Genomic DNA, 24,414 nt, shown 5'->3' on the forward strand with positions numbered 1-24,414 from the left:
TTATCAAATATGCATTCTCTATTGGCACCAGCGAAGTCTCCGGGGAGAGCATGGAGGGCCCATCGGGTTCTTCACTCCAGGGAGAATTGCAGCAGGCCGTGTTCTTGATGTCCGGGACGCAGTATAAGAAGGGTAATCAGGCCCCTCAACTCCGATGATCTACGGAGAGCGCCCGGTACCTAACCTGCCAGCCATACTACACGACTTAGGACAACACATTAGCTTGAGCTCCGACCACAATGAAGATATTTCATTTCATTGCTCTTAGTACCTGGCTTAGCCAAGACGTATATGCGTCCGGGGACGAGGTTGTTCTTGAGCCAGTCCCTCGTCATTTGTGGGATACTTCAATCCACAGGAGAGATGATGCTACCGAACCCGCCAACGTTACGCTAGGGGACTACGAACAACTGTTGTGGAGCACCGGCGGGAGTATGACTCTTCGCTTCCTTTATCCCATTCCTATCTTTGACGCGAATCCCTAGAAACCAACCACTCAAAGGTCGTTTCCCTTGTTACCTGGACCGGCCAGGGCAGGCGCATTATCGACATGGCGCGGTTTGCGTGGGAACTCAAAGCAGTGAGCTGCACCGAGGATATGATGCTCCAATTCCGTCACAACATCAGCTTCCAGGCCGCCAAACGCGAATGGGAGTGGGTCAACTTTAATACAATGCACTCCTTCGTCATGGTTGCGGACCACTTCAAGTGTGGCAAGGACTGGTCCCCGCACCCGTGTAAGTGAGCCTAGACTATTACTATCCCTTTTGGTGTCGAGCTCTGTTTTGGCTACCCTTGCTCAATTCCTGAATAAGGAGGTGTTGACATGATATTTGTCGCAGGGGTGGTTAGCAGAGCGAGTTATCACGCGCACAACCTTACCATTCGTCTCCACGCTGAGAAGTCCACATGGAGAAAGGTCACGCGCTCATACGTGATCGATTTCGGTGAGATAAATCGCAGGCTCCCCAAGAGGGCGTTCGATTTCAACGGCGACGGCGTCTTCACTCTGTACCTCGCTTCGTCGTGGCCGAGGACCTTTTTCAACCGGACATGGGACGGTACAAAGTTCACCGTGAGCTGTGCCGAATGCGGCACTCGAGGAAGCCTTGTTTTTGCCGGGCACATTGGTATGTCTCCAGTGTCGTTTACCTCCGCTTGTAGTATCCTTCGATGTCTCAGGGGTTATTTGCTCGTGGGGTCATCTTCCGGACTCCCCGCACGGCACACAAGAAAATCCAAAAGAAATGCTAATATGTTTGCCATTAGAGGGGAGTGTATTTGGTGGTATCGATCACTTGATGATATCAGCTACTCCAAACAACCTGGGAGCCTCTCTCAACCTCGAGGCCAAGTTGAGCGGATTCTATGACTTCACAGGGAAAGACTGGGCGAGCCAAGAATTCGAGCTGACAACCATCCCTCTGCCGTCCGGATGGAGGATTCCTGGAATCCTCACGTTTGGCCCCAACGGGAAGCTCCTAGCGGGATACGAGCTCACCTCCATCGCTGGTCACGCTACGGTAACGGCGGGCGCGTCGGCAAGTATTACGGACGACTCGATAGCAAAGGTGGATATCTTCTCCGATGACAAGGTTGAAATCCATGGCTGGATTCCTACCTTTGAGGTGCAGCCTCCAAAACTCACAGAGGGCGGCATCACAGTCAAGGGAAAAGGTGTGGGGCAAACTCGCCGTTGCAGTCAGTCTGGACATTCTTGGTAAGTTATTTCTTCTTGTTTATCTTGCAGACAATGATTTTACAGTTTTTAACCCGCTTGGACGGCATGTAGACGAGGACGGCATCAGCGCTGATGTCTACGTCCAAATTCCACTTTCGATCGAGGCTGAGGTAGGCTATGACGAGCTGGGGTTTTGCGAAAACAGTGACCAGCCTTTTGGGGCTTCGCTGGAAGTCTCAGTCGGCGCAGTCGTTGGCCTGGAGGCCTCGAAGGAGGTCGACGGCAAAAAAGGACGTCTTTTTTAGTCATTTGCTCTATTCCGACCCTGATGTCGTCGATCTTCCTCCTCTCTGCCTCACCTTTGGGGAAGCCCCCGCAGGCTCTTGTCTCGTTGTGCCCGAGTCGGACGACGCTACATGGGATTGGTGGCAAAACGAAGTAGATCCCGAGAGTGAAGATGATGACGACGATGAGGATGATAACTCGACAGATGCCATCGTCTCGGATACGAGGACATGGAGATGGCAGGAGGAAAAACCCAAGAAGACACGATTTGATTATTACAACATGGAGTGCGACCCCCGGGACGGAAATTCCGACCCCGTGAAGCATTCGAAATGGCGGATCAAGCTCAAGTCGTATCCTGGGCCATCGACAATCGAGGAATGGGGTGCAGCGGGCAACTTGGTGCCGATCATGAAGCTGGGGATCGAGGGCTGCAGTGATACAGACGCCACTCAATGCCTTCCCGACAAGTGGGTTGTCGAAAAATCAACGGATGAAAACGACCTTAACCTTCTTGAATCGTGGAATAGTAAGATTCTCCTCGGAAAACAGTCCGGAATCGTGAGGCCTGAACTAACCGTGGCTGCCGCTGTAGGTGAGCATGTGTATGAGGGTGGCTGGATCCGCGATTATTTCGACCACCTCCACGACGACCATTTCAAGGATTGCGATGCCGTCTCCAAAGCCTTTAAAGCCAAATACGCCGATGGCCTGCTGAACAGCATTGGTACCAGCCAGACATACGACGAGATGATGACACTTTTCCCCTTGCGGGAGAATAAATTGAAGTATCGCGTACGTCCAAAGCCTCCGTGGTTTGATCCGCGAGCTAGCCAAACTAAGACTACATTGGCAGGTCTTCGCTCCTGATACGAAGGTGATTGATAGCAAATTTGGAGCCGCGACTGACGGCGAGCGCAATTATGATGCCACAGCAGGAGCGTGTGCCTTGGGCCGCCTAGTTATGACTTGCCGCTACATGGAACACGCAGAGACACAGACGCGCTTAAAGACATCCATCAGGGCCATTGATACTGTCTTGTGGGTCCTTCTCTGCGGCGCACAATGGGTAGCTAGCCAACTGACTTGACGATCGTGTAGGAAACGCCTGGATGAAGATAATGACGCCAATCTACCACCGAAACCCAGCACTCTTACCAGTTATCAGGCTGCTCACAAGGAGTGGTTCATTGCCATGTACGGAGAGGGAATCAAAAAGATGCAAGGGCAGATTCTGAGTGCTGCCGAGTATCTGTTTGACCACGGTGATTTCAAGACGCTGCCCCAAGAAATACAGGATGCCGTTAAGCCCCTGACGGAAAATAACAAGGAAGAAAAGGTTAAAGAGTGGTGCAAGGATAATATTGTGTATCCAGATGCTTGATAGCCGAGCCGGGCTTATCCCTGCCCTCGAAGTGTCGAGTCTGTTTTCTGTCTTCCTGCCCTGGCACTCAAACTGCTACAACACCGGCACCCGCGCCAACCAAACCGACCATGAGGAGTCCAACATTGAACTTAATGAAGTTGCCGGCGGTGGATTGCCATGTCCTTCGCCGTTTGACCTTGGACAGCTCTCTGGGCTTCATCTTGTTGCCGAGTGTAATGGTAAAGCCATTGTAGCGGATTGGCGTTCTCTTCTCGACAACGTGGCTGGATTTGCTTGCGTCTTCACCGGAGGGAAGCACCCCACAGGGGTCATTAGCTTTGACAAACTGGGCAATAGCATTGAGTGCAACGCCGCGGATGCCACCGCATGGATCGTGGGCGGTTTCGGCAGGCGGGGGGATTTCAACGCGGTTGTTAACCTGGTCGACGGCGAGGACGAGGGCGGCGAAGCCAAGAAGGGTAATAATGAGCTTCATATTTGCATTGTGAGGATGTCGCGTCTGAAGGATACGAGACGGCCCCAAATGAGCGACTAAGGTTTAAGTCGGCGCCGAGAATGAGTGACCATGATGACTTGAAACGAATGTAATGGGTTGGGAGTGTGAATGCGGTTCGGCATGAGTTCTGGCGCATGGGGAGCATATTCTTATATTCTCTTCTCCGTTCTCATGTTTCTCTGTGCTTTTACTCTGTTGCTTGACTAATTACCAATTGTTGTTTCACGAGGATGGTTGCGCCGACCGGTTACGGGCGTGTTTCTTTCACACAACTATAACCGGCTAAAAGACCAGGACCGAACGATGGCCTCAGAATTTACCAAGTTCAGGGCGAGGCCGTGTTGTTTCGAGCGATCTGCGGCCGCAACTCAAGGCCCGGCCCGAGAGAAGCGAGAATCAGACCCACCAATCCGGCCCGGACGGATTGGAGGCAGTGGAAATAAGACCGTGCCATTACGGTATACAAAGACCGAAGCCGCCGTATTTGGACCGTGAAACTTAGTGGATCTCCACGGAACAAAGAGAAACGCCGTTTACTGCGCAGCATTTCCAGACTGTGTTAGTTGACGTGGGGCCCGACGGCGGGCCACCGGTGTTTGAACCCCACTTCCGGCCGGGACATCCGCAATTCCTCGGATGTTGGGCTGTGTTCGGACTTGACAACAGCAAATTCGGTTATTAAACCCATCTTTATCGTTGAATGGCATTCCGTGTTGATGGGTAACGCGAATCAATACGCTACGATACCTTAGCAATCTACTCTACGGGCGTTCTTACACGCGCCGTTTATCCAGGGCATTTTCGTAATAGATCATTAGATATCCGCAATCTGCGCCCAAATGCAAACCCCACGCTGCGTGTTATGAATGCCGGCCTTGTTAGTTTCCGAATAGATTCCAACTTATCCATCCGCACCGAAACTTCCGCCTTCCACAAAGTCACTTGGCGCCGGCGGCCTCCTCTTGCAGCAACATCGCCTCAAGCCGCGTAACTCGTCCTTCGACCGGCGTCGATGCCGTCTCTCTTCCATCATCACCGTGTCCCTTCTTCTCCAGCGCACTCTCTGCGCCCTCGGCACCGCCCGCCACCAGCCCGTTCCTCTCACAAAACTCCACCACCTCCTTCCACGCGTCATCCTCCTCAACAAGCAACTCCCTCCGGCCGATAATGATTAGCCCAAACTTGGCCCTCGTCAGCGCAACGTTCATCTTATTCCGCATGCGCACGACGCCCCAGCCGAGCTCGCAGTCGCGCTCGACGAAGGCGCGGCGGGAGCGCGTAGTGCAGAGGATGACCACTCCGTGCTCGAGGCCCTGGTAGGCCTCGGTGGGGCCGACGTTGACGGCCCAGAGGCCGCCGACACCGCCGAAGCGGCCGCTGCGCATGAGGGTGCGCACGTGGCGCACCTGCGCGCGGAACGGGCTCATGACGCACACCTCGTCCTGCCGCACCCGCCCGGACGCCACCAGCGCCGCCGCGTACCCGCACGCCACCTCGGCCTCGCCCGGGTTGAACCACCCGCCGCCGTCCCGCTCCAGGTCGTCGGCCGACCCGTTGTCGTGGAACAGCACCGGCCACCCGCGCCCCCGCCATCCACGCCACCCGGCCAGCCGGCGGGTCTCGGCGCGCGGCGCGCACGCGCGCAGCGTGTCGTGGTAGAAGAGCGACGACGGGACCGCGAGGATCGCCGGGTGCGAGCGGTAGTTCCGGATCAGCGTGGTGAAGGCCGGGCGGAGGATGGGCAGCGGCATCGGGGACGACTCGGTAATGGCCAGCGGCGGGGTGGAGGTGCCCGATGGCTTGTTGTTGTAGTAATTATTACTGCCGCTGGCCGTGGCGTTGAGCCCGTTCTCCAGGGCTTTGGCTTGAAACGCCCGCGCGAGGGGGTGGTTGGCGTAGACGGGCCGGGCGATGAGCCGGGCGAAGAGCGAGCGCTGGAGGATCGTCACGGGAGACGACGTGCGCGGGTTCAGCTGGTGCTCGTCGCCGGCCATGACCACGAGCGGGGTGAAGACGAGGCTGGACAGTTGCGGAGGCGGGGAAACCACCCAGAGCGGGGCGAGAACCTCGGGCTCGATTGCCTGAGCCGCCTCGTCCAGCAGCAGTGCGCTCCAATGCAGCCGGACTTGCGAGGGGGCCGGCATTGAAGGGTGAAGGCGTCTCTGCAGGCCGTGCTCCACCGCGTACAGGTCCGGGTTGGAGACGCGGGCGTACATCAGCATGGCGGCATCGCGGCAGCTGGTGACGACAATCTTGTACGCCATCAGCTGCTCCAGCGGTGGCAGGCCGAAGCCGTTGCCGTTGATGTAGCAGTAGGGGAGAAGACTTTCCAGCACCTCGGCGAAACCGCGCGACGGCCGGTTCAGGCGGAACAACTCCTGTGGGGAGAGGGATGGGCGCAGGCGGTCGGCCAACGTATCGGCTGCCTGCTCCGATGGCGCGCACATGAGTATGTGCGAGACATTGGGGATGTTGTTGACCAGCTGCAGCGCGATCTCGATCAAGGTCATGGTCTTTCCGGTGCCGGGCGGGCCCTTGATCAGGTAAGGGAGGACGCCGTAATTTTGGCCGCAGACGTTCTCGACGGCAATGCGCTGCTCGAGGTTGAGCCTGTCGTCGAAGAAATGCAGCCCCGAGAGGCCTGACTGCAAGTTGGCCTGGACATCGCAGTCTGCCTCGGTCGGGAAGAGCATGGACTGGGTCCAGTAGGCCGACTTTGTGTTGCGACTTCCAAAGCCAGCCATCACGTTCTGCGTCCGATATGTCACGCCGCTGGTCTGTTGCAGCGAGGCCTGGATCAGAGGTAGCACATCCTCCATGTGCCTATTTTTCTGTACGGGAACAGGGAACCGCACGTTGAACCTGTGGCGGTGTACCTTGGGGAACGGCTGGTAGGGTTGGGGACTCCCGATGATGTCGGGGTTGACGGCGCCCAAGCCCGAAACGTGCAGGATAAGCTTCTCTTGTGCGCGCAGCACGGCTGAAACGCGGGCTCTGTAGAGGATATCAGTCCATGGCGCGGGAGGGCGGCATCCAGGAAGACTGGGACCTGCGGGGAACTGGTCCCTCAGCAGTCGTCCGTCAGCATCAGTCCAAAGATGGCGCAGTTCGACAATGTCCTCCTGTTCGATGTATGGCGTGTCCTCACGCAGACCAGGTACTGCGATCGTCACCGTTGTACGGTCGTTGACATCGAAGAATTGCGACCGAGGGAACTCAACGATGCCCTCATGCCCATACAGGGAGTAACTCTCATTTTCCTTTTCCTGGTAGCGCCACTCATGCTCTAGGTGGAAGCGAAAGAAGTGCTCGTAGTTGTCCGGCGTTAAGATCGGGGCGTCAAGGAAGGCGGCCCGGTCATGATCTGGGCTAGGAATCGGGGGCAAAAGGCTGGGGATCAACTCGACGCTGGCATATGCTGCAAAGTCGATATTACTCGCCGGGGGCGTATCATAGACGGTGCCGGGTTCCTCCTTGTTGACCTTCCTTAGGTCCTCTGGCACGAAAGGCGGCGCGTACACGTTGAATCCCTTAGAGAGCCCGTCGTCCCCGGGTGGATAGGCAGTTCGAGCTACGATAGACTGCGGCTCTAAATTCTTCTTCTCTTCGATTTCATGGACTGTTTTGTTGCTGCCAACTTGAGGTGGTACCGCTATACTGGCTGCGCGGGCTGCTTGTTGAATGGCCGCGCCGAGAGAGCTTGGCGAGCTGCCGTCAGGACTGTTGGTTTCGGGCACTGCTCCCACCCGCTCTTTTCCTGATGTGGGGTCAATAATCTTGACAGGTCTGGACTTTGGTTGCCGGATGAAGACTTCGGTCTTCAGAGACCCTTCCTTTCGTGGACCCGTCCTGTCCAGCGTTGCATCGCAATCGTGTTAGCCAACCCTTGTGTTGCTATTTCTTAAGGCAAATACATACATAGTTAATAAGCAACGTTGTGCATATGAATAGCTCCCAGGGTAATTGGCATAGAGATCGAGATGTGCGACAAGACACGGTGGTGGCAGAAGGTTTGGGTGGGTTGGGTTGTTGAAAAGGAACGCGGTGTCTTGAAAAGAAGCCTGGCTTTGTGTGGAATAATTGTGTTTTTGTGAAACCTTCACTGGTGGCCACGCCGCACAGGCCTTCCTTTCCATCCAACGCCAATAAACAGAATGAGGCTGCTCCAAAGCCCGAAGGTCACGCGTGGCCGCTGTGATTCGCCGTGACACGTGGCGCGTGGCGCGTCTCTGTCAGCTTTGGCTCCCCGCTTCATCTCAGAACCTTGACGGGCACCTCGCGATAACTGTGCTGAGCGATACCGGACGGAATTCTCAAGTATTGGACAATCATAACGGTGGGGTAATTAAACTATTGAGCTGCAGAGATTGCCCAAGGAAATGAGTAGACCTGATGATCAACGCTCCGAGGTCTAGCGGCAGTCTGGAGATTAAAGGAGATGCCTAGGTATTAACCGAATTGTTCTTGAGCGCTCAAACTTGCTCTATCAGGTCTCTCTAGTAACTAATTAGTAGCTCACCCACCGGCGGCTGGTCACGGGCAATAATTTCCTTGATCTGCTCTCCTACGGTACAATCTCTGGCCGGATCTACGCCCAGCGCTATCAGTAGTAACCCCACCACAGATGAGGTTGTCGTTGTGCTCAGCTGGTTGTCATCAGTACGTACCAAGGTACTCCTCACTACTAGTGCTAGGCATTGAGATCAAAAGCAATCATGGTTACAGTACCCACTCTCCTCCTAGTGGAGTCACAGTCAGAAGTTTCTGAATTCGCGTCATTCACTTGATCCAGTGTCAGTTCTTCGAATTACAAATGCGTGCTAAAGCTCCTTGTCGTGCTTTGAAGCTGCCAGGTATCCACTTGGATTAGTAACCAGCAAGAGCTAGGATTACAGGAGCCCATGGAGATGAGATCAATCCATTGACGTTCTCATTTTGCCACTGTGGAACGGAATTTACCGCCACGATTGTCGCATAAACGTGCGGTTTTGCCAGGGAGACACCGGTCCGTGTAGGCTTTAGCCACGACAACATCCAGAGCATTTCCAGGAACTGGCGTCCGTTGAATCATTCAACCAACTCTGTTTGTTTCGTTCCTTGGGAGTCGGCAAGCGGTTCGGCAGATCAAGAACGGTTTTTCGCCGGGTGGTGGTCAGACCAACCGGTTGCCGTTGTTTGCCAATGTCTTGTCCTCCTCCATCAGGCTACTCAGCTCTTACGTGCACGTTTCCGGTATTTGCCAAGTTCTCTTGGAGGCTCACGGAGACCGTAGCCAAGAAAAGAGAATGCGGGGAGGCCCCGTACAGAACCGTCCCGTATCATCTTGGATTACGCGTGCTCGAGTTTTACGTAAATTTCAGCATCGTCAACAATACCAACGGGGAGACAATTACATGGCAGCTGGAGAAGACCGGTCCAGGCGCACCCAGAGTAAAAGAAACGAGAAGACAGTCATCTTGGCGAGCAATACTTATTGCGGAGGATAATCTCGTGCGCGGCTGAGCCTGCCCAGCACTGCGGAGAGCCCATAGTATATGACGAACATGTAGCAAAACAACTGAACGCACGGCACTTGATTATCTGCACTCGCTCGCCGTAATCTCAACCTGCCTACGATTGGTCATTAGGTTCCGGGTAGCCATCGCGTACGCTTATGTTCCGGCCGGAACGAACCCCGAAAACTACCTCACCACCACGAGGATTGCGTAAGTGTCTGCCTTTATGGTCATCCGAACCGCTATTGTATATTGAGACATCTTGACCGAAGTTGGCAAACAGGTGTTAAATACAGGGCGGGAACGATTAGGCGTTCGATTCTGCCGAACCTTGCATTTGTAGGAGTCGTTTACCCGCAAGCTCTCATTGGACCTTAGATACAAGGGTTCCCACAGGGTCCCGATGGCCCGGTTGATCCCCCGGAACACCCCCTATTCGTCCCAAAAGTTTAAAGGAATGGGAAAGAGGGTTAGGGTGTTCTAGTGTTGACTGGCCATGGGACCAAACCACATGAGCGAACTACGATCAATACCTTCCCAGACACTAACGAAAGGAGACCTGTTTGAGACCTAGAATTGCAATGTTGACTTTGAAAAATCCATGTGTACGCTAATAGAAAGACAGCTGGAGGCAAGATATGCTTCGTGTTCTGCGCTGATCAGCTCAGAATTTCTCCCACCAATCGGTAATGTGTTCCTGTTGCTGAAACCCCTCGCCTAAAGTTTACGCCATATCACGATATTTTATACCTACCTGCTTTTGGTACCTTCCATAATGGTAATCATAAGTGCCGGGTGTTGCTAGACCTCAGTTGCCCGCACCCTCCTCTTGTCCTAATATCGCGAAGTCCGGTTCTGACGTACAACATGTGGCCGTAGCGCGCCTCACAACACCCAGCTGTATATGTCCTAGAATACTAGCGGCGGTCTAGCCTTCATCCCCATGCCCGGAATCGATTTCTTCCAAATTGGCCTCCATCCAATGCCATCACACGATATGGCAGGGTAATCTCCCAAACGTTCCATGGCAATCTCATTCTCGAAACTCGTGATGGCGTAACGACGCAGACGACTGAGGTGTTGCATCGCACGCTAGATTCGGTTTATATAAAGCCACACTCACTCTCGTCAGCGCAACCGAGCCAGACTCCTTGAGCCCAGGAGAAACCGATCCAAGCACAAGTCTCTGTCTCTTGCTTCTATATCCACTGCCCGTCTTGAACAAGCTCTCTCATTCCTGAGCCAGCAATCACAGGTCAAAATGCTTCCCAAGGTTTTCCTCACAGCCCTCCTCGCCGTTCCGTACGTGGCGGCCCTCGCGGTCCCCCTGCCTGACGCCCCCGGTGCCGATATTGAAGTCCGCAACGCCGAGGCTGAGGCTCTCGCTGAGCGCGCTGCTGCCGCTGCCATCGACATCGACTCCGTCGCCGGCGATAAGGATAAGGACAAGGGCAAGGACAAGGAAAAAGACAAGGACGAAGACGAAGACGACGACAAGAAGAAGCCCCCCAAGGGCAAAGGCAAGGGCAAGGGCAAGGGCAAGGGTAAAGGCAAGGGAAAGGGAAAAGGCAAGGGTAAGGGACCCGGTAAAGGAAAGGCGCCGGGGAAGGGCAAGGGAAAGGGCAAGGGGAAGGGGAAGGGTCCCGGGAAGGGCAAGGGCAAGGGGAACGGCAAGGGCAAAGGCCCCGGAAAAGGGTCCAAGCCTGATGCCGAGTAAATAATTGAAAGCTGTAGCCCCTCAATATCGGCAATGGAGTCCTGTACCATGGGACTGAGCATGAAGGGGCAAGCAAAAGGGCATCTATTTCAAACTGCTGCGTTTAGATTGAGCTTGTGCCTGACTGTGAAAACCCTCCTTTGTTGAGCTCCTGACAACTACAGCTGATAATTGAGGACAGTTTTTTCCTTCCGAGCGACCAAGTGCCTTCGTATAACGATTAATTTACGTAGAGATCTGAAAGGACCAAGGCATGGAATAGGGAGCTGAGCGAAGCGATCCCCGCTTCCCTTGGAGTCATTACTATAAGATTGTACTGATAACTGAAGTAAACAATTCCAGCTCTATGCGAACCAAGCTTTGTAAGGTCGGATAGACCATTCCCACTTCCTAGATGAGCATTTGAGGGGAAAGAAAGAAAAGGCGGTTGAACTCATCACAGTACTCCTAGTAAAATTTATCAACTGCGGAGGAAGCAAGCGAAATTCTGACACCGCAAGCTGACCGGGGTTTGCCCTGAAGGGGAAACCCTGCCCCAGAAGCTGAGTTGTGGGTGCTGCCCCTCATGACCACTACCTGGCCAGGTACGCACCTCATTGGTCATAATCGGCCACGTACCGGATGAGGGGCAGCTTTCCGTCAAGACGACAGGTACCGTGTAAATAAACTACTACGGTTGGCATCTTTGTCGACGCGTCTGTGTGTCGTCGTTCCCAAGTTAGAGAACCTCGAGATGGCATTTTATACTTTCTTCGACCACCCGATTCTGTTTCTGCCCGCTCTACTTCTGGGGACTATAGCGGGTTTTCTGCTTCTGCTTGGATTAGTGCGGCGGTTTCTACTCTCGTTCAGGTCTCCGATACAGACGCCGCCGTATTTGCTCCAGTTCCCTCCCTCCAGACGCCATGTCCTCGCCAGGCTTCCTCAGTTCGAGAAATGGGCGCTGCAACCTGAGATCCCGCTCTCGGTGCTCAGTTCCCAGGCGATACCAACAACCGTAACACCCGATCTGAGCAAAGACAACCAGTACACACCTACCGGCTTCGCAACACAGGAAATCCGAGCCCTCGGCCGGTTCCCTAACTACGCTCTGCTGAGCGGCGTCCCGAACCCCGAGCCTGTCAGCCCGATGTGGGACATTTCCAAAGCCCTGTTCCGCCCATTCAGACCGTTCCGCTGGAACTACCACCAGCACATGGGTCAGCGCCTCTTTGCTCTCGTACCCTCCCCTAATCCAGCCAACTAACTAGCATTCCCCAGCATTAATGAAGTACTCCCCGGACTGGTGGGTCGAGCTGGAGCGCAACTACGTCCCGACCATGCGCGTGCGCCAGCAGCTGCTAGCACAACACGGCAGCCGGATCCTGTTCCAATCGGCGGGGGCGGAGCTCGCCGTGCGCGAGCTGGCGGAAATGCTCCTGCAGTTCCTGGCCGCCCGCTACCCGGCGCACTTCTCCCTCTCCGCCTCCTCTGCCTCCGCCTCCGACAACGCCCTCTTCCACAACCGCCTGCTCGGCACCACCACCAACCTCGCCATCACCCCGCCCCTCCGCGCCATCTTCGCCAACATCCCCGAGGACTACGCCCTCATGCTCCGCAGCGAGTCCGACGGCCTCTACTACCTCCGCGCCGCCGCCGTCTGCTCTTCCGTCGGCTGGCACGTCGCCCAGCACCGCGACGCCCCGCTGCGGTCCATCCACGCCGACGTGCCGGGCGCCGGGCGCATGGCCATGAGCATGGACCGGTGGTTTGCCAAGGTGGCCACCGACGCGCCGGTGATGCGGTGTTCGTGGAGCCTGGAGGATGGGGAGGTGTTGTTTGCGAGTCCCGAGGCCGAGGCCGAGGAAGGGCGGGAATGGAGGCGGGGGAGGTTTGTGGGCGGCCGGGAAGACGAGTTGGGAGTCGAGGATATCCGGCTCCGGTGCGACGCGCAGACGCTGAGGAGGCTGCCTATCAGCGGGGCGGTGGCGTTCAATTTCAAGGCTACGTTCACGCGGCTGGAGGAGCTGAGGGATGAGGCGTTTGTTCCGGCACTGCTGCATAAGGTGTTGACGGAGGGGAAGGGGGAGATGGTGGAGTACAAGGTGGAGAAGCATGTGAAGAAGGTGGCGGTGAAGGCGCTAGAGGAGTGGGCAGCGGAGCAAGTGGAAGACGGGCTTGTGCCGGCTGACTGGGAAGTAGGGACGCTGGATGAGAGCCCCTTCTTTCCTGGCTGGGAGGAGAAGTGGCGGCGGCAGCAGCAGGGGTTGGAATGAGAATGGCGGGCATTGGACACCAAGACATTGGTTGATACAATTCCAAATACTGTTCTAAGCTTGTCTTCACTGACTGGAGACCACAGGGACACTCCCCCAGCCAGGTCACAACCTGTTGGCTCCAACATGACATCTACTGGGCGGCAGAGTACCTTTCTTTTCCAACCATCGCAACTGCTAAGTGTAACTACCGTCTCGCAAGCCTGTCTTGAAATTGAAAGGAATAATCTCTTGATGTTTTGAGGCGATCTCGCTTTCCGGGAATCTGAAGTACCCGCCACCATCACTCCGCCGGCGTTCAGATAGCCTAGTGATGCAGCTCACTACCCACAGAACGAGCAGATCAACCCTCTATGCTGCTGGTGTTTGGAGTCTTGGGTCTACAGGAGAGCCAACCTTCGCGGTGCGTTGCGGGAGGATTAGCTCAGGCCGACGTACATCATACACAACTAGACGAATTCGGTACCCTTACCTCAAACAAAAACCAATTTTAGACGGGCGCATATAAATCTCCCAATGATATTGCTCCCGATGGTTCTCATATTGTCCTTTTTCAAGTTTAACATCTTCCCCGAGTTACAACTGATTGATATCTTACTTATCCTTAGGCGATCAGCGTGCACCTTAATACCCAGCCATCCCCTGTCCGTCATTGTCCTTCACGCCTAGTCCACTTCCCACGCCCCTCATCACAGTCTATCCTTAACTGCTCGACAAGTTGCGCAGAGGACAGCAATCATGTCTGCTACAGGGTCTCGACACCTCAAACGAACCAGATCGCTGATACAGCAACCTGCCTTCCCCAATGTGATGGTGAAATTACATTGGCTACGATTTTCAGTCATCGCTCCCACCTCTTGTTGGAATGGGCCTGAGAGATGAGCTGTCCTTTCCATAATAGGTGGTAGGAGTGATGAAGGTGCACTTTAGCAGGTGAAACAACTGCATCAGTACCCCGTATGGCACTCAATCTATTCCATATAACACGCTACTGACAGGGCGTTGTCTGTAAGAACAATCAGTTTCATTGAATTCAGAAAACCATACTCTCGTACTGCGAAAGGGCGTCCTGAACCAGCTGACCCAAGAATAGGCTTCTGTCGTCATCCTCATCATCTTGCGAAGAGCCTCTCGCCAATATGCGATCGTCAAATTGCTCTCTGGCCCTACGCTTCTAGCGAACCTTGGGACTGGGCCACGGATACCCCAGGAGGTCCTGCGCTGTCGTACGTTGGTGGTAGTCCCAGTTGAATACGGCCATCAACATGTCCACCAGGTTTCTGACTTCCTGTTTCGGCTAGGGCCTAAGGCGGAACTGCGGACCCAAATGGGGCCAGTTCCTGCCGTAAATCGACGGCTGGTATTCAGGGAGAAGCCCGGTATCTTCATAGAGCTGGCTGGCAATACTATTGTCCTCCTTTCCTATCATAGGCAAGAAGCGGTCCCGGAGGACCTCCTGAAAGAGCCGAGGCATCCTAAACCGCGCGGAGCAGACCGCCTTATACCGTTTCATTATGACTGGTCTGATGAGGCGATAGCGAGCATTCCGGTTACGATGCGCTAAATGGTGCAGGCTAGGGACTAGGTATCGGTTGGGCATCCGACGGAATTGTTGAAGTTCCTCGGGCGCGGCATAGGGGACTAGGCGCCTAAACCTTTGGTTGGCGTTGGCCGGCATCCTGGGCCATATACGCCGAGCCAGAGTTGATGACGGCAATCTGTGTCGTACAGCGACCACAGCCGAAGTCTAAATTTGAAGAATCCATTCGGTCGCCCGGTTGCTGGGTCATCTGCTGTTTGCGTATCGCTTTTAGTAGGGCGTTTTCGGACCACGAATTTACGTTGTTGTCACTTCGGAAATAGGATGTTCTCAGGCCAAAAGTCGCCGTGGCAGACGCCCTTGCTATGAAGGAACGACGTGGCGTCAATGAGCTGGCGGCATATGTCCTTTAGAAGCGAGCCGCAGTGAGCATACACCTCGGTAATGCCCGAGAGGCTCGGACCAACGAACGGAAGGACCTCGCATAGATGCTCGCCGTCCGGGCTCGAACCAGAAAAGGCCCGAGTGGTATCGCGATATGGTGTTGCTCGAGTTCCCCGGGAGCATGTCAGCCGGAGATAATCGCAGACCACCCGCCCGTTGCCCCGAGCCGACGCGGTTGTGACGTTGATTTTGACTGCCGCCCACTTCTCGTTGTCCGTGTCACGGCATAGCCAAACTGTTGCACATTTACCCCGGCCGAGCTTGTGGACGACGCAGAACAGCTCGGGATTCTGCTGGCGCCCCAAAACGGTTGCCTAGAGAGACTGGGTACAATTGGCTTCCTCCGTCATTCTCGTCGGTAGCGGTGATTTTAGGGGAGCTACCACTGGGGGCATTCTGCGAGTCGCGGGACAAGCTCTGCAGAAGAGAATGCCCTGGCAACGGCGGGTTCAACATAACATTCACCTCGGTGGAAGGGGCGCTGCAGACGAGACAAACGCGATTGGCACGGCGGAAAATGGCAACTGTCAGTGAACGAGGAAGAATGCCAGCATGGATACATACCTAAAGTAACTATGTCGTCCGACTCTTCTCGCGCCGAACCGCCACGGATAATTTGGGGAGCCTGGAGGAGAGCGTTGCCCGGTCTTGAGTGATGCGTGTTTGTCTTGGCCTTCAGTGGAATGGACGCCACCAAAGTAGAAGTGTCGGAGTTGGACTTGACGCCCAGTCGGAGGTGGTGGCTCTGTATTCCAAGTCCGGCACACACCTCCGGCCCGGACGGCGTCTTGGGCTTTCCCGTTTTGGGCCCCCCATCTCATGAACGGGCCTCGGCCCCGCCACCAGAAGCTACCTTAGGTACGTAGGCTTGAATGCACATTTGCACGAAGAATGGAATGCGGCAAACTTTCCGGCAAACATGCCGTCGGGGCTCTGTCCTCACCTAAACCCTCTCAAATTGAAAAGTCCTCTTGCAACTCCATGATGTTGCCGTATACGGTATCGGGCCAGAGACGGACCCTGTTGCTGTGGTTCCCGTTTCCGGACACCGGCCGTGACAGCGCCGCGAACCGGGCCAACTGCCCCAAACGCAGACGTCAGATCTGGAGCCGAGATGGGGCTGCCGGGTGGCAAGCGGCCGAATGTAACGGTGCTGGTCTGGGTTCGCCAATGACGAACCCCAAGCGTAATTGAGCGCCCTAACGTAACGGCTTACAAATGCGATGCGGGGGATTTTGAACCAAAACTTAGGGGTTGACGTGTGGGGATGGGGGGAGACGATGTGGCCCATCCTCCTAAGCGTACAATCTTACAATCCAGGCACCTTCCCAGCGCGGCTAACCAGCGCTCATGCAGCCCATCAACTGACAACCAACGACAAGACACCAAGTAAGGGGTGGGTAATTTACGCACGAGTAGCGTTAATCACGGTTAATATAGGCCAAGTCCCTTCTCCAGTGCGGGTGTAGAAACAAGCATGCGCATCACCGGACCTCCGGCCGCGCGTCGTGCGGAGACGATTGGTCGGATGCCAAGTGCCGCGCTGGGGGTGTGCAAGGAACCGGTTGGTGCAGCATCAGACCAAACCGGGCCTTCGACACCCACCATCTACCCAACACAGGACTTTGAACCCCCCGAAAGGAGTTTTCTTGAGCCGCCCGTTAGCAGAGTATGGATCGCACGACGAAATGGGGTACATTCGGAGGGGTGAGGTCCAAGGGTCCTGCGTGGAAAGCTCCGAGAGGCAGGACGATCCTTCGTCATCGCCAGAGAGAGAAACCATAAGGTTCCCTATTCTTCGGCCCAATTCGGGGGGTTTTGAGGGAGGGCATGGAAAAAAGGACTTAAAGACGTCACACTGCCCCTCGACAAATCTTCCTGTGCAATTACAGACCACTAGCCATTGCTCGAAGACAAGTGAAAAACAAAGACAACAATTTTAAAGTCAATCATTCTTCAACTACCTGCATCACACATCACACATATCAACATCACACATCATCAACATTACACATCATAATCCACTCAACACCATGACACTCAAAGGCCTCCTCCTAACCCTCGCCACCGCCCTAACTCTCACACTCCCCGCCACGGCCGCAAGAGACTTCTCGGGGCTCGGCCAGATCCGCACGCTCTACGTAGTCGGCAACCACGAGGACCTCGGGTGCCTGACGGGCGAGGGGAAGTGGACGACCGACGAGTCGCAATGCGGCACCTTTGCGGCGGTCCGGGACGGGCTCAACTTCAAGCTGACTGCCCTCGAGGCGGGCAAGTGCGGAGTCGATGTCGCTACGTTTAAGTGCGGCCATGTCGGGAAGGGGGGGGTATTTTCGGTAAATAAGATTCCATTTTCCGTTTTGTTCCATTCTGTTCTATTTTTTCCTTTTCATTTTCCTTTTTCCTACCGCAATTCCGCATACTGCAAATCTGCACGTTGGCTAACGGCGCCCCCGTTTCGACAGACCTTTGGCACCAGCGGGCCGATTCCTGGGAAGGAGGTGCTGCGATATGGCCAATATGGCGTCATGGCTACCGACGGGATGAGCCCCCCTGCCTCGCGAGAGCCGGCATTGGATATCCACTTTTACAGCGGCGCCGAGAAGGGCAAGTACGCGTGGTTGGGTTGGAAGTCATTGGAGGATGCGGAATGAGCCGGGATGAGTTAACGCAAGGTTGGTTGGAGACTCGGAGTTGGGAGTTCAGGCGCGGTCAGAGAGGAAGGGTGTGCGGTCAGGGTCGGGTGGCTCCGACCACCTACTTAAAACAGACATATGTTTCTACCTATGGGATTGTTTCCGTGAAAGATACCGGTGACCGGGGGCATCCCTCAATCGGCTCTCGGGTCGGCTCTCGGATCCTAATGCATTGGCGGGGCTGTTGGGTGTGACCGTCAGCAGATGTCAGCCAAAGAGCCAAAGACCGATAAGACGATATCAATCCAGTCGGACTGTTGGGAGAGGTTGGCAATTCTGTTAGGGTATCAAGCTGACTCTTTTACCATCTGTTGAAGGAGCTCAGAAAACAATCAAGGATGAAGAACATCATAATTGTTAAACATCAATTGCCTAGTTGGATTTCTCAACAAGCCATCATGTTTTTCAACTAGGTAATCACCAGCTTTTTTTTCCCTCAAGCAAGTAAAAGACAATACCCATCCAACCAAGTCCCCATCTCAATCGCCCCTGAAGACTTGCTCCAACTTGGCAATGTCGATCTTCTTCATATGCATCATGGCCTCGTTCGCGCGCCCCGCGGCAGCCTTATCCTCAGAGGCAAGCATCTCCTTCAATCTCGTGGGCACGATCTGCCATGACACGCCGAACTTGTCGCCAAGCCAACCGCATTGCTGTTTAGCCTCGTCACCGCCCTCGGACAGCTTGTTCCAGTAGTAGTCGACCTCGTCCTGGTTGGCGCAGTCGATTTGGAAGGAGATGGCCTCGCTGAACTTGAAGTGCGGCCCGCCGTTGAGCCCGACGAAGCGGTGGCCGTCGAGGTCGAACTCGACGATGAGCACGCTGCCCGGCTCGTGGCCGTGGAACTCCTTGCCGGTTTCCAGGTAGTGTTGAACATGGAGGATCTTTGAATTCTTGAAAACGGACGTGTAGAATTGAGCTGCCTCTTCGGCCTGGCCGTCGAACCAGAGGCAGGTGGTGATCTTAAGGCTGCTGAGGCTCATGGTGGTAGATGACTTGGGAAAAAACGGGCGATACAGTAAGGTAGGTGGTAGGTATTCAGATCCTGCGATTTATGAGCACTTAAATGATTTGCTTGATGTCCTGGGCAGATGTTCGAGGAAAGACAGTCCAAGGCAAAGGACGACCCGGACCGACACTCATATACACGGCCAAAATGGCTGTTCACAGTTTTACAGCGTCGGGGTCAGGCCAGGCAGCAACCGCACAGCCAAGAAGTGGCTGCTGCAAAACGCACTTTTGGTGGTGCCAAGCGCGATCATAGCTTCGACGCGTCGATTCACAGTCGAGAACGAGCGACATCCTGACGTCGTCGCGCGTAAGCGGCGCGCTGTCATGTGCAAGAGATCAGTAATCATACCGACTGTGAATTTGTGCTGCGATTTCTTTGTGCAACCCCAACCCCAAGTTGCATATCGCAGGGCCCAGGCTGGATTGATTGAATGCCCCGCCCGCCGCGAGCCATCGCTTTCCCCTCCTCTTGTCGCGCAGTGACCTCTCGTGAATGGAACTGGGCCCTTCCCGAAGGCCCTACACTAAGGTACCTTAGATAGTTCGAGGCCCTGCATCAAGGAGTCACTTATCAAATTTCCAAAAACACCAACCTTCGACCCATGGTTTCGCTTCTTGCAGCGGCAAGCCACTGCAACCTGACAGACTCTCTCACCTCCACCTCAAAGTTTGGATTGCCTCAGCTGCCTTGCACTCCTACACCTCCTGCAATGCTCGAGCAGGCCATTTCCAGGGTAGCGCATGATAAATCGCTGCGCCCGTACTTAGACTTTCATCATCACAGTAATTCGATGTGCGAATGATTTCAAGGCCTGGTAATGACGGTACTAATTACCTCTGCTAAACCGATATCACATGCTCTAGAGATATCAACACCTGGAGGTGAGTAAGTATCGCTGTACCTGAATAACAGGGTTCACAGGCGCCGCGGCTCTTGGAGAACACCAGCCTAACTTCCCTCCTGGTGCGAACCGGATAAAATAGTACTAGCTCGAGGAATGCCCCTCAGCACCAATCGCCAAGCGCGCCCATCTCACTCCTGCGTAGGATAATTACGAAGCCGTTGGTTCTCAACGTCGCATCGGTTTACCGCGCACCGCCACAATTTCCGTTGCGCGTCTTTACTTGGCAACTCTACCCCTCCGCTCAAAGACAGGAAGTTGGAAATTGTGCGCCCCCCTGCAGTGGTAAGTTCCATCGCCCTGGCGTCAACTCCACGGACCGTGGCCGGCCTCAGAATCGAGAACGCGATGGCTCAAGCCAGCGACAGCCCGTCTCTTCCACAGGGCGTCTCCTTGCCGCCACGCTCCCGGGGGGCTTTGCGTCGCTTGGTCCGTGGCCCCTATGACGCCCATGACGCAGATAGCCCCCCGTGGCCGCGATGCTGGACCATCGGCTCACGCACGGTATTCACGGCCTTCGAGATCGCGGTCGCGGCATACATCTCCACCATCGACAAGCTGGCGAAGAGTCGGGGGGACACAAGGTTGGACCTCTCGACGCCGATCATGGGGGTCAGTGGGATTGTTTTTGCCGTCGTCCGTGTGTTCTGGAGTGCAAGTTTCGCTGACGGTGCGGGGAAAGGTGGCGTTTGCGCTTGCTATCGACGCCCTCATCCTCGTCGTGGCCCTGCTGGGCTGGTATGGTGCCGGCGCCGCAGGTGTCGCCGGGTTTGCTGACCTCATACCGGCCATCACCTCCCTTGTCGGCGTCATCGGATTGGCCGGGCATGGCCTAGGGAGCTCTTACGGCCCCGACCACCCGGATGTGTGGAGGTCGGAGCGCAACAATGTCATGCTGCTGACGCTGGTTGTTTGGTGGGTCGTGCGGTTGAACTTCTCGATGACTTCTACGGCTTCAGAGGAACTGACCTGTTCGTGTTTACTAGTCTTTTGCATTTCCTCAGCAGTTTTGGGGGCTGCGTGGGCTGCTGTATCACCTGCTCCAGGCCAAACTCGGTCAAGTCAAAGAAGCGCGAGGCCGGGGACGGCACTTTGTCGGAAGCACGTGCAGCTGCTGCCATCGCCGCCGCCGCCGATGCTACTGATACTGAAATGACGGCTCGGTCTACAGATTGGGAGCCGTGACAGTCAGACCTGTCGCAATACCAAGGCGCAACACATGGTGATGTTCACAGGAACAACACCGAGAGTAGCCTCAAGGAGAACCACAGTCAGGTGGAAAACACATAGATCTTATGACATCAACCAGAATGCCAGAATAGATGTTGGCGACAGTCTGGCAACACTAAGTAGTCATGATGTAATGTAATGCTAATGGTGGTGGCGCTAGAGATGATTACAGGCTCTTGTGGTGTAACGAGCATGAATAAGGCCCTGAATCCTGTCCGTCCGACGGCATATCACGGCCAGGCATTCAGGTAGTAGTATCCGGCGATGAAAGAGCAAAGATGTTTATCCTGTTCGTCGTTCAGAATTGAGTCGAGGCTTCAGCTATTACACGGCCACAAACATGAAGGCACATGATGATGATGATGATGGGGAGCGCCTAGTTGTTCAAGCCTACGCAGGCTTGCTAAAAGACTCCCGAGAGCTATTATATGGGAGTGCAGCATGCACGTGGCCTAGTTAGCTTTTAATTTAGGTGATGTGAACTATAGCTGGCTAGGGGAATCCTACTAGTACCTATCCTGTTATTTTATCAAGCCCATATTGGGCATGAGTAAGGTATCAACAGACTCAACGCTCTAGAAGAGGGATGAATCTTTAGGGTTGTCGGGGAGTATTGAACGAAACTGACTACATTGATCTAAGCCATGAATCCTCAGCCGTTGGCAAATTAGCCCAGACCTCTGGGGCCAAACGTGTCTGTTCCAAATTAGAACATTGTCACGAGTACAAAGAATATGACAAAGAATGCAGAAACGCACAAACGGCATAACATAGGAAAATCAACGAAAAAGCAGAACAATGCATCATGGTTCTATAGAGCTTAGGTATGTAAGGATAGGTTAAATCGTAATTACCCTGTCCCGTTTACTCCCTTCAACTCTCTGACCTGCTTGAAACGACCTCTTCACCCATGCAAGCAAAACACTTACGTAAGCGATTAACTGTCCGAGTCCGGTCACTCGCGAGGAGCTCGCACTTATGTCAACCGAAATCGTGCATGATATGTGCTTATTGTTGGAGCTTTCGGGATTCTGTACGCTAGCTTTTATGCCAGTCATCCTCAGTATCCGGCATGATGCTCACCCCCTTGTCTTTGCGGTCAGCCTCTTTCTGACAAAGAGTCTGATGGATAATTTCACAGTTTACCAAATGGTTTGGTCTTATGCTCTTCTCGGATTGCTACGCTGGACAAACAGCAGTTACGGCGAGTACAAGGAGCTCAGCCTCGGGGGCCCAGAGCCCACCTTTATGGATTGGTACGCCGTCGTCGCCCTGACACTCTTTGCTTACGTGGACGTCACCAAGTCCCCACGGGTCAGGCGTGACGAGGTCCCGTACCGAGGCCGCATTTTCTCTCTCCCAGTGAGGCATGGGCGGCGGCCTATCGTCAAGAGTGTTGCCCCCAATAGACAGCTTGACCAAAAGGGCTCGCCAGCCGTCTTTCACACGGTCGAGAATATGTTCCAATCATACCAGCTACTGCACCCGGAGCACTTACAAATCAAGCCGTCCGTTTTAGAGCGCGATGTCTCCGCCCTGTTCCACGGCATCGGGGATTCAGGTCAACAGTGGGAGGAGCGGGTGGAGCAATGGGAAGGCGAGATAGCCCACGTCCACGTTGCTGATGGGTCGGTGCATGTGGTATTGCATCCGGAGGATATAAAGACGGTTATCGAGGCGGGATGGGGAGAGCGGCACCCGCTATGCGCAAACAACAAGCACCGGTTCAGGTTCTACTTTAACATCATCCGAAAGCAACCGTTGCCGGTCCCCGAGGGCCTTGTGTTTATCTACGCACCACGCAGCGAGTGGGAGATTGAGGTCCTGGACGTCATTATCCAGTCCGCTATCTGGTATGCCACGAGGGGAGAACTTTACCCCGTTACGGCTGGGACCGAGTATCCCCTGGTAAGAAACCCGGCTGTAAACTGGAAGCTGAAGGAGCGGGTGTCGCCAAACCAGGCCCAATGTTACCGTTGCCAGCTCCTGAGGAACCATGCAGGTTTGCGAATGCTATCCCAATGCTTCCACGCTGAGGGCGGGGCCAGAACTAGGATCAGACAAACGGATATCCAAGTACCTCGATCTCTACTAGACACAAAAGAGCAGTGCGACCTTCTAAGCTCTAACCCTTGGTGCTCGGGTTCGGACTCGGCTTCTACTAGTTCGGTAGGGTCCACGACGCTCAACAATGCGGCGGAAGCAACGGCAAGCAATACCCGAGGCGTGGCAATTCCTGTTTTCACAGACGAAGAGACCTCTTCCAACTTTTCGTCTAGTTCGCGGTGGTACGGACTGTCTGAATCGCCGGAACCCGAGGCAGATGCAACGATCAACGCGGCGCGGATGGTTCATGGGAGGGGTGGGTTACATGCGCATGCACGCGAGGCACAAGCCGGGCACCAACGGCCGCGGAACTTGGAAGAGCCCTCTGGGAGAGGAGAGATGCAAGAGGAAACCGGGGACGAAGTTTGGATGGAGCAACCACCTAGTGATGTCTCGGACGAGTGGGAGAGGAGTTTTGGGGAGGAGGACTTCTTCTGAGGGTACGTTACCTGAAACAATTGACTTTGATTAATTCCGAGGCCGGTAGTTTTACGAGTTTACGCCGGGTGCAATTTATTGTTACATCAATGTAGGACAAGAATTAAAGGAGTTCAGTTCCTGGGCGTCGCAACAAAGTGGTGTCCCGGTTCTCCCGGTTTTCAGCATCCGTTATCATTGACAACTAGCGTATCTCTGATTGATCGTGTACGGAGCAATGAGAAAAGCTGAATGATTTGATCCGTTTGACCACGTTGAATTGTCAAGTGGACCCACGACCTGTCACCCATCAGCCCACTTCGGGCCACGTCTTGGCTTCTCGGGAGGATCACGCTATTCCTCTGTCCAGCTCTCATCAATACGACCCTAAAGTTCCTGCCAAGCTCCGTCGATCCAGGTTTTTTCCGTCTTTTAACTTGAGCTGCTGCGCTGCATTCCAAGGCATTCTTGAAGTCAAAAGTGCAAAGGGCTATTCCACGTGGCTTCCTACCGCTTTGTGTACGTGTAGTTCGGTCCAGTATCCGTGTTCGATTCGAGAAAACAGCTCGTAAGGGCCGAGCTGGGGGCCGTTGACGCCCAAGCCCAAATCGGAAGCCCAGTCGCAGATCATAGCAAATCTTTACTCGCTTCTGCTCAGCTTGGACGGCAACGCTGGGCCTGTTCCTGACGATATCCCGCGCTCTCGGGTGGCGCTTCGAGCAACGGTCATCGGAAGGAAATCACCTGCGCGA

The 24,414-nt window shown here is 54.7% G+C and overlaps 9 protein-coding genes across 9 annotated transcripts; 6 read left to right on the plus strand and 3 right to left on the minus strand.

Moving 5' to 3' along the window:
• Positions 1-239: 239 nt before the first annotated feature.
• On the plus strand, positions 240-3,350 carry MFIFM68171_11191 (uncharacterized protein; the record flags this gene model as incomplete). The annotated part of the gene is made up of 9 exons (XM_071066610.1): positions 240-432; positions 486-737; positions 843-1,130; positions 1,270-1,677; positions 1,793-1,851; positions 1,922-2,495; positions 2,562-2,761; positions 2,823-3,007; positions 3,068-3,350. 9 exons carry the CDS (start codon positions 240-242, stop codon positions 3,348-3,350), a joined length of 2,442 nt encoding a protein of 813 aa, XP_070922711.1.
• A 67-nt stretch (positions 3,351-3,417) lies between these two features.
• Positions 3,418-3,828, minus strand: MFIFM68171_11192 (uncharacterized protein; the record flags this gene model as incomplete). Its single annotated transcript, XM_071066611.1, has 1 exon — positions 3,418-3,828. One exon carries the CDS (start codon positions 3,826-3,828, stop codon positions 3,418-3,420), a length of 411 nt encoding a protein of 136 aa, XP_070922712.1.
• Positions 3,829-4,787: 959 nt separating this feature from the next.
• Positions 4,788-7,769, minus strand: MFIFM68171_11193 (Putative helicase MOV-10; the record flags this gene model as incomplete). Its single annotated transcript, XM_071066612.1, has 2 exons — positions 4,788-7,682; positions 7,764-7,769. 2 exons carry the CDS (start codon positions 7,767-7,769, stop codon positions 4,788-4,790), a joined length of 2,901 nt encoding a protein of 966 aa, XP_070922713.1.
• A 2,836-nt stretch (positions 7,770-10,605) lies between these two features.
• On the plus strand, positions 10,606-11,061 carry MFIFM68171_11194 (uncharacterized protein; the record flags this gene model as incomplete). The annotated part of the gene is made up of 1 exon (XM_071066613.1): positions 10,606-11,061. One exon carries the CDS (start codon positions 10,606-10,608, stop codon positions 11,059-11,061), a length of 456 nt encoding a protein of 151 aa, XP_070922714.1.
• Positions 11,062-11,794: 733 nt separating this feature from the next.
• On the plus strand, positions 11,795-13,316 carry MFIFM68171_11195 (Putative alpha-mannosyltransferase; the record flags this gene model as incomplete). The annotated part of the gene is made up of 2 exons (XM_071066614.1): positions 11,795-12,260; positions 12,322-13,316. 2 exons carry the CDS (start codon positions 11,795-11,797, stop codon positions 13,314-13,316), a joined length of 1,461 nt encoding a protein of 486 aa, XP_070922715.1.
• A 4,017-nt stretch (positions 13,317-17,333) lies between these two features.
• MFIFM68171_11196 (uncharacterized protein) lies at positions 17,334-17,954 on the plus strand (the record flags this gene model as incomplete). The annotated part of the gene is made up of 2 exons (XM_071066615.1): positions 17,334-17,636; positions 17,766-17,954. 2 exons carry the CDS (start codon positions 17,334-17,336, stop codon positions 17,952-17,954), a joined length of 492 nt encoding a protein of 163 aa, XP_070922716.1.
• Positions 17,955-18,475: 521 nt separating this feature from the next.
• MFIFM68171_11197 (3-demethylubiquinone-9 3-methyltransferase) lies at positions 18,476-18,979 on the minus strand (the record flags this gene model as incomplete). The annotated part of the gene is made up of 1 exon (XM_071066616.1): positions 18,476-18,979. One exon carries the CDS (start codon positions 18,977-18,979, stop codon positions 18,476-18,478), a length of 504 nt encoding a protein of 167 aa, XP_070922717.1.
• A 1,278-nt stretch (positions 18,980-20,257) lies between these two features.
• On the plus strand, positions 20,258-21,094 carry MFIFM68171_11198 (uncharacterized protein; the record flags this gene model as incomplete). Its single annotated transcript, XM_071066617.1, has 3 exons — positions 20,258-20,521; positions 20,592-20,824; positions 20,956-21,094. The coding sequence occupies 3 exons, from the start codon at positions 20,258-20,260 to the stop codon at positions 21,092-21,094; spliced, it is 636 nt and encodes a 211-aa protein (XP_070922718.1).
• A 1,092-nt stretch (positions 21,095-22,186) lies between these two features.
• On the plus strand, positions 22,187-23,683 carry MFIFM68171_11199 (uncharacterized protein; the record flags this gene model as incomplete). Its single annotated transcript, XM_071066618.1, has 1 exon — positions 22,187-23,683. The coding sequence occupies one exon, from the start codon at positions 22,187-22,189 to the stop codon at positions 23,681-23,683; it is 1,497 nt and encodes a 498-aa protein (XP_070922719.1).
• Between the last annotated feature and the right edge of the window lie 731 nt (positions 23,684-24,414).

The sequence above is a fragment of the Madurella fahalii genome (genome assembly GCF_045866475.1).
Source record: "Madurella fahalii IFM 68171 DNA, scaffold_6, whole genome shotgun sequence".
Taxonomy (NCBI): domain Eukaryota; kingdom Fungi; phylum Ascomycota; class Sordariomycetes; order Sordariales; genus Madurella; species Madurella fahalii.